The sequence below is a fragment of the Pinus tabuliformis genome, chromosome 4_1 (assembly GCF_031772625.1).
Source record: "Pinus tabuliformis cultivar Carrire ecotype Pingquan chromosome 4_1, CPIR1, whole genome shotgun sequence".
NCBI lineage: Eukaryota > Viridiplantae > Streptophyta > Pinopsida > Pinales > Pinaceae > Pinus > Pinus tabuliformis.
The window spans coordinates 77,281,505-77,290,505 of NC_142303.1; the positions used below are offsets into that span (position 1 = coordinate 77,281,505).

Genomic DNA, 9,001 nt, shown 5'->3' on the forward strand with positions numbered 1-9,001 from the left:
AGACCAGAATATACGTCGATGAGTTTTGAAAACAGCATAGATTTAGATTATATTAATGGGTAAAACGACTTGGAGAATTGTGGACATAAAATGACAATTTCAACATCATAATAATACATACATAATAAATATTTTTGAATTTGAAACAAAATCAGTAAAAATCGCATCATATTATGACCTTTTTATATACACAAAAGTCATGTACTAAATAGTAATAATAATTCATTTTGGGTATTTTTTTATATATATGTACTAAACAACAATAATAATAATATATAGTTTTCAACACGCAAAAGCCATGTTCTTTTCCGAAGATTTTGCGATTTTCTAAGACAATGAACCAAGGGGGCCACCTCATTCAAACAATTCGGACTTGATTGGTTGAGATGAAGACTAAGGCACATTGAAATGGTATTGGTCCACAAAGGAGACTGGATATTGGAGTCTACAAATGAGATTTGACTTACTTAGCCTCCAAACGAGACTCCACTTAGATCTTCACATGTTACAGGTGAGCGTATGTAGGTATGTTTTCTCGCTCACCAGAACGCATTGATTGAATTTTGAATGTCATTGGACTGGTCCAATTAGGCGGCGCTTGGTTGGACTTGTGGCACACAAGAAGAAGCCCCATATATAAGGAACCGCAGCCACAGGGTTGTACCACACCAACACAGTAGCTATTTTATCTTACCCACCAGAAATATTGGCCCTCCCCTTCCCCCTCCTTTCTATCTATCTCATCACTTGTACCCATGGCCTCCGTCGTCGACCAAGCCGAGCTGTGCAGCAAATCTGTGAGCATGAGTTCACCTGGTGTACAAAGACGCACAGGCGATTACCATTCCAATCTCTGGGACGACGAGTTCATCCAGTCCCTCTCAACGCCTTATGGGGTGGGTAATCACTAATTAGCTTCAGCTTCAGCTTCAATTTATTCTCTGCCGGTTCCTTCATCACATTGAATTAATACAATTGAATAAATTTCTTCTGATCCAATTAATTTCAGGCACCTTCTTACCGCGAACGTGCTGATAGACTTGTTGGGGAAGTAAAGGAGATGTTCAATTCACTTACAGTACTCACTCCCCACAATGATCTCCTTGAGCAACTTTGGATGGTGGATAGCGTTGAACGTTTGGGAATCGATAGGCATTTCAGAAATGAAATAAAATCAGCGTTGGATTATGTTTACAGGTCGGTCACCGTAGCCTTATCATCATTCTTTGTTGTGCTAATTTATATGTGGAATACAATGTACGTGCGATTATAACCATAAATTATCGATCTTGGTCTGCAGCTATTGGAGCGAGAAAGGCATTGGATGTGGTAGAGAGAGTGTTGTTACTGATCTCAACTCAACTGCCTTGGGGTTCCGAACTCTTCGACTACACGGATTTCCGGTGTCCTCAGGTACATTTTATTACTAAATCGGTGGTTTCAGAAAAGTTGAATCCTAGTATCTGTAATTTTTCGTCCTCTCTCATGGATCTGCTTTAATAAATGTTTTCATTTTATTTCATCTCAGATGTTTTGGAAGTTTTCAAAGATCAAAATGGGAAGTTTGCAGGCTGCTCTGCCAATGCTCAGACAGAGGCAGATATGAGAGGCATTCTCAATTTATTTAGGGCCTCCCTTCTTGCATTTCCTGGGGAGAAAGTCCTGGAAGAAGCTCAAATATTCTGTACATCATATTTAAAGGAAGCCCTAAAAACGGTTCCGATCTCCAATGGTAGTCTTTCGGGAGAGGTGAGGCAGGATACCCCTTCAAATTCACAAAATAGCGTATTTTATTGTATGTGGTTAAATGTTTTTATAGCAACAATATTGTGGCTGGCAGATTGAATACGTTATTGAATATGGTTGGCTCACAAATTTCCCGAGATTGGAAGCAAGAAATTATATTGACGTATTTGGAAAGGACACTATTCCCTGTGTCAAGTAAGTACAGTATATTTATATTATATATTGGAGTAGGCCCATTATTTCATTTCATATAATATATATATATTGGAGTAGGCCCATTATTTCATTTCATATAATATATATATATTGGAGTAGGCCCATTATTTCATTTCATCAAAGTCATCTAAATTAAGGGAATTTAACGTTAAATCCACTTTGCATTTAACTTTTCAGGACGACGACCAAGAACCAGAAGCTTTTAGAACTTGCAAAATTGGAGTTCAATATCTTTCACTCCTTACAGCAAAAAGAGTTAAAACAGCTCTCCAGGTAATGATCAGCTGTCTCCACGATTATTTATTATGACTTTATTACAGACAAATTCGGATTTGAGTGGTCTCATATTCAAAAAAATTATTTATTTTGTGTGCAGATGGTGGAAAGATTCGGGTTTCTCTCAACTGACATTCACTCGGCATCGTCACGTGGAATTCTACACTTTGGCCTCCTGCATTGCCACTGAGCCCAAACATTCAGCATTCAGATTGGGCTTTGCCAAAACGTGTTATCTTGGAATAGTTCTGGACGACATCTATGACACTTTCGGAACGATGGAGGAGCTCGAACTCTTCACAGCCGCAATTAAGAGGTAGAGGTGGTGATGACTAATTAGCTTCCTTAGATCGATCGATCGTTTAATCCAATAAAAAGTAAAATAGCAACTAACTGTGTGTGCGTATGATGATCAGATGGGATCCGTCCGCCAGGGACTGCCTTCCAGAATATATGAAAGGCATATATATGGTGTTTTACGATTGCGTTAATCAAATGGCTCGAGAAGCCGAGAAGAGTCAAGGCCGAGACACGCTCACCTATGCTCGAAATACGGTATGGAAAATATTAACCCCATACATAGTACATACACATACACATTTGATGTGAAAAAACATATTTAAATATTAACCCCATACATAGTACATACACATACACATTTGATGTGAAAAAACATATTTAAATATTAACCCCATACATAGTACATACACATACACATTTGATGTGAAAAAACATATTTATTTTCTTCTGATGATAATGGTCATAGGTTTGTAAAATATTGGGGTATCCAAACTCAGCCTCACTTAATTCGCTTTGCATGTACTGTACTGGTGTGCAGTGGGAAGCCGTATTTGATGCGTTTCTGGAAGAAGCAAAGTGGATGGCCAGCGGTTATATACCGACGTTTGAGGAGTATTTGGAGAACGGGAAGGTGAGTTTTGGGTATCGAGCAGCCACACTGCAACCCATTCTCACGTTGGATATTCCCCTCCCCCTTCACGTCCTGCAGGAGATTGATTTCCCATCCAGTTTCAATGACGCGGCATCTTCCATCCTTCGACTACGAGGTGACGTGTGCGGCTACCAGGTAAATTGGCATTGCAGCTTCTATCTCAAATCAAACACAAAGTAGTACAGTTAACTGCTTTTGGAGTTGAAATGAAATTGAATCATATTGAACGCATGGCATGGGATGGTGAATGCAGGCCGAGCGGAGCCGTGGTGAAGAAGCTTCCTCTATATCCTGCTATATGAAGGACAACCCTGGAGCAACAGAAGAAGATGCTCTCAATCACATAAAGAGCATGATAGAGGAAAAGATGAAAGAAATAAATTGGGAGTTTCTGAAACCAGACACCAATGTTCCCATCTCCTCCAAGAAACATGCTTTTGACATTCTGAGAGCTTTCTACCACCTCTACAAATACCGAGATGGCTTCAGCATTGCCAACAGTGAAACAAAGAATTTGGTCATGCGAACTGTACTTGAACCTCTGTCTCTCTAACCCTCCCAGATACAAATCACAAAGTATGTCATCTGGGTGGCATTCCTGGTATGTGTAAATGGTAGGCCATTTGTGTAAACTCCAAGGCACATTAGCCATTTTTTTTCCATGGTTGATTAAAGACTATGATTTCTAATAGCCATTTTTTTTTCCATGGTTGATTAAAGACTATGATTTCTAATAGCCATATTTTTTTCCATGGTTGATTAAATACTATGATTTTTGATAATTATAGTCCCCATGTTTTACATTATCTTTATATCTATGGGTTACCAATTCCTTTAGTTAATTTAAAAGTTTGAAATAATTTAACAATCATTTACTAATTAAAATGAAAGACCTTATTGCGTACATGCTACAAATGTTTATTTAGTAATTAAAATGAAAGGCCTTATTGCATACAAAGTAAAGGTTTATTGCATTACGTTACTATTAAAATAAGAATATTTTCCCAAAACTCAAGGGCACATTACCCATATCTATTTCAATTGTGTTGAGTCAGTGGTAACGTAATTTTATGATTTTGAATTTATTTTTTATCGATGAGGATTGACTCCATATGTATAGGTATGGAGTTGCTTATTAATTCAAGAATTATTTAGAAAATGAAATGAAAGATTTTATGGTGTATAAATGTGTTTTTTTAATACGGGATATTTTTTTCGCTTATAGTATTATTGAATGGTAGGGAATATTGTTTTACATAGATAATATATTGTTTTATTAATTGGTTATGCATACATTTCACTAACCAATTTTATAAAGAAACCAATAAAACCATAAAAACAAATCTCATGACAACATTCATTCGATGTGTGTTCTTTGTTGTACCATGTTTGCACCCATTAATGAAAAATCAAGCTGCATCAATGGCTCTGACATATAGTAGAAAATAACTTGACGTCATGGACCACTGGGCGAGGTCCTATGTGGATTCTGAATTGGCTCCTGTTGTAGTCCTCTTTTATATCTAAAATGAAGTCTTTCATCTTCAAGAGGTTGAAAATAGTTGTAGAACAAACCTTTAAATCTGGGATCCCAGAGACGAGCGTCCAATAGATCTATGAAAAAAGACTTATAACACGACCCAAATGTCTACATTCGGTTCTGCAAACCAAACACTAGGTATCCCGTGAAAATAAATTCATTGTTCTTTAATTCATTGGTCAAACGATCCTCAAATATGAATTGCTGAGAGATATTTACCACCCTTTTAGAGCAACAATATTTGATTCTTTGGATCATAATTGTGTTGAGAAGCTTCCATCCAAAAAACATGCATTTTTGGATGCGAAAAGGTTTTCCAGCTTCTCGTATTTGTACATAAGCACCTACGCGGAAGACACCCAAAACACATCAAAGAGGTGCAAGAAATGCAAGTGACGAAGTTTATTTTTATAATTACGTGACCAATACAAATGCACCTTATCCTCAACAGAATGGCAACCTACCCAATCCTCCCCCAATGGTGGTGCCTATACCAAGAGCTGGACTGATGGGTTCATTTATGCCTTCTCCAAAGGAAATTTCTCTCGAGGTGACGACACCATTAGAAAAAAAATGATCTAGTGGTTCGCTCAACAGATTACTTGAGTAAATTCAATTTCCATTTAAGCTGAAGATTCTCTCTGAATGAACTTCAAGTCTCAATTCAAATGGATCTGTCATAGCCACATTGTGCACCTATAATAAAACACATTCATATGTTGTTACGATGGCAATTTGATAGATGCTTCACACAAGCTCGATAGAAAAGCAACATCCACATGATCTCTTTGCCACTGGCTCTTGTTAAGGTCCTGAATTGCCCTCTTTTTGACATCCCTTTTACGATCATCTCCATCTTTTTCACATATACGTTTTCTACATTTCCAAGCTATAAGGCCATCTAGGACATGCTCAGGCATAATAAAAGGTATCATTCATCATAACTTATAATCTATAGTTTCTTTGTGGAATATAATCAAAACATCTCTATGGATACCGAAATGTACAACTTCTATATCTAATCAGTGTTTCTGCAGCTCAACCCATGGTTAGACAAGTTCCTCCGAGCTTAAAGGAGAGAAAAATACATGGATGGACACTAAATGATAAGCATATAAACATCCACCTATCGCACCTACTTGCAAAATCACAGAGCTCGAGAATTTTGTGATAGAAAAATATTAAGAGGGGGGTGAATCAATATTTTAAACTACTTAAACTTTTCTTTTCTCATTTAAATTTCTATACACAACTGTTATGAGGTAAACTTGCGTATGTAAGTGACTGTGATGAAGACAAGTAGCGTATGTCCAGTTCACCAACTATTTGAGTTGATTAATCATCTGTTTAACTTGAACCATTACATCAATACTTCAATAAACATTAATTAAACAATAATCATGTGCAGTAAGAACATAATAAGTCATCACACACAAGAAACACACGAACATCGAGATTTTTAGGTGGAAACCCAATGTGGGAAAAAAACCATTGTTGTTGCCGTCTCTAACTTCTTCCTTTATTATAAAGAGAAATTTCTTCAATACTTGTACTAGCGCATACTCGTACTAGTACGCAGGCACCCACCTACAGAAAGCTACAACCTTCTCTCGTTTTCCATATTCTACGAGAAGGAAGCTACAACCCCCTTATCTTATGTTCTTTGTGGATCACTTTTCAGAATATTTCAAACTCGATCCATTCCAAATATCAGACAAGAATATTGAAACCAACATTGTATCAAATCATTGAACCAACTTCATCAACAAATCATTAAATAAACCAAATATCGAATCTCAAACAACCAAAAAACTAGATCATTTCAATTCATTGTAAACTCCTCATCAAAATGTCAAACCACCTATTGTTCATCACAAAAACCAGATCTTGTCACTTCAAACCCTGTTCAACCTTATATCAGAATATATGTGCTATTATTATGAGACATACCAATGTATATATATGCTTTCCCTTCGACTAACCCACATATAGATCTCTAAACACTGAACCCTGAAACTGAATCACCGCACTATTGAAATCAATCACTAAAATGCATATTGAGCTTGTCACAGATCTCTGAACAAAATACAGATCGTCTCATAGAAGCATCATTCATAACATAATCAATTCAACATCAATCAACAATGCCAAACATAGATCATCATGGAAGACTTCATCAGCCGACAACAACAAACAAAACAAGACTGATTAGACATCATATACCTCAAAACCCTAGCATATGTACGCAGCCCTTATAAGGCACTTCTGGGTATGTATGTTCCTTTCAAGAAGCATACCCGCGTACAGATTTTCCCATTCTATAGAATTGATACGCAACTACCAAAAATCCAATCCATGTATGTACACGATTTTTCTGAAGAAAAACTGTGTATATATCTGTAACTACTCAATAATACCTTTTCTATGCAACATATCAGTAATCAAACCCAAATCTAGGCACATACTGTAAAAGACACATATCATAACATTATCATCACAAATCCATCAACCCATAAGCAGATTTTTCAATGTGTAGTCATTTCAGATCTATGAGATCTGATCCATCATCACATTCCTGGGTGCACACTTATTCAGATCAACCAATTCATTAATAAACAAAATCATGCAAACTTAGCAATTTGATCTCCATCTCCTTACATAGCTTAGGCTTTAGCAAATACCTAAGGCTGATTGCGTAGTTAGGTCGATGGTATTCTTTGACAAAATCAAATATCTGTTTTTGCACTCATTACTATGGTTTAATACTATGGTAAAGACCCATGGTATTTAGAATACCATGGTGTAGAAATTGTATGTGACCTTTCTTCACAATACACGCGTATGTACGCGACCTCTATTCACAGGACCCGTGTATACTTCTTAGAACATTATCTTTATCATTCTTCTGTCTCTGAATTGATATTACTTTGTCCAAGTTGTTCATCACATTTGTATTGGCCTGAATACTTATCCTGCTATTATCATGTTGACATGTTTATTAGGTAGGTTTCCATAAAGGAAAACACATTTGTCATAATTCCAACAATCTCCCCCTTTGGATTTGATGACGGCCAACACTTTGGTATTTGGTCACCACCACCTGCAGATACTTGTAAACACATATGTACATATACCAAGTCTCCAAGCATTCTCCAAACAGCAAGCTTCTCTCCCCCTTTGACATCAAGGGTAAAGGGGCTGACCAATGTTGAATGAAGGCTTCTCTCCCTTTGTATATCTGATCTGCTGAGTATAAACACTAAATACTGACCATGCTCCACCTGAGTATATGCAGGATTCTCTGAAGGTATACAAAGAAGTACATGACACTAGACATGACATTTCTTACCACCAAGGACTCATGCTTACATCAATTACCCAACACAGTGGGGTTACATAGTTGACTCATCATTACATTAAATGCCCAAAATAATGGGATTACATGCATAATGAATTGGACTCCAATATTTCCATCATGACTGAATATAACAATTTTACAGCATGGGTATTTACATTACCTTTACATCAAGAGACAAATATGACAATCATAACCAAAACCAAATACTTCAATAGTGAGGTAGTAGGACCATGATAATCATCAGTAACCATGATTTACCATACAAGGATGAGCATCTAGAAATAACATTAGGAGCACTATTATGCAATAAGGAATACTCAAGAAATCAAATTCCAACAACGTGAACTATGAGAGAAATAGAAAATGATCCCCCTAAACCATTTTCATCCGTTCACTATTAGGATTGATCATGTTCATCAGTAAAGTCATCAGAGAAACTTCATCAATGAGTAAAGTCATCAAAGCAACAATGTCATTTAGCGACCATCATAAGACAATATCACTTCTAAGTATCATCTGAACAATAATAGACTGTGGCCAATCAACATCAGGACCAAAATACCAAATAATAATTGTTTGAAACATATCAGAGCCTTTCCTTGAGTCTGTCCCACTGTTTCTTCATAATAGAGAAACATACATGACTCTCTAGATCAGAACTCACATATATACGTGACTGTACTTCATGAAATATGTGTACAGAAAATAAATTGTAGTAATTTTAGACTCAGTCCCCCTGAACATGAAAATATTTGTCAGAACAATTAACAAAGTGATGAAGAAGAGACAACTCCTAGTTTTTGTTTGAGATATTCAAAGAATCACGTGGAAGTGGTTTAGTAAATATGTTTGCAACTTGTTCCTTTGAGGGAACATATTCTAGTTTGACCTTTTGTTCAAGGACCTCTTCTCT

General features: G+C 36.6%; 1 protein-coding gene across 1 annotated transcript; it reads left to right on the top strand.

Moving 5' to 3' along the window:
• Positions 1-671: 671 nt before the first annotated feature.
• Positions 672-3,898, top strand: LOC149174239 ((E,E)-alpha-farnesene synthase-like). Its single transcript, XM_089419248.1, has 10 exons — positions 672-896; positions 1,010-1,197; positions 1,301-1,413; positions 1,529-1,749; positions 1,841-1,941; positions 2,140-2,235; positions 2,339-2,554; positions 2,655-2,793; positions 3,077-3,325; positions 3,444-3,898. The coding sequence occupies exons 1-10, from the start codon at positions 756-758 to the stop codon at positions 3,741-3,743; spliced, it is 1,764 nt and encodes a 587-aa protein (XP_089275374.1). The 5' UTR covers positions 672-755; the 3' UTR covers positions 3,744-3,898.
• Positions 3,899-9,001: the final 5,103 nt, after the last annotated feature.

Excerpts from the sequence above, each read along its gene's own strand:
- LOC149174239 (XM_089419248.1), top strand. The coding sequence starts at position 756 with ATGGCCTCCGTCGTCGACCAAGCCGAGCTGTGCAGCAAATCTGTGAGC. Across the intron at positions 2,236-2,338 it reads GAGTTAAAACAGCTCTCCAG|ATGGTGGAAAGATTCGGGTT; the intron begins GTAATGATCAGC and ends TTTTGTGTGCAG. Across the intron at positions 3,326-3,443 it reads GTGACGTGTGCGGCTACCAG|GCCGAGCGGAGCCGTGGTGA; the intron begins GTAAATTGGCAT and ends TGGTGAATGCAG.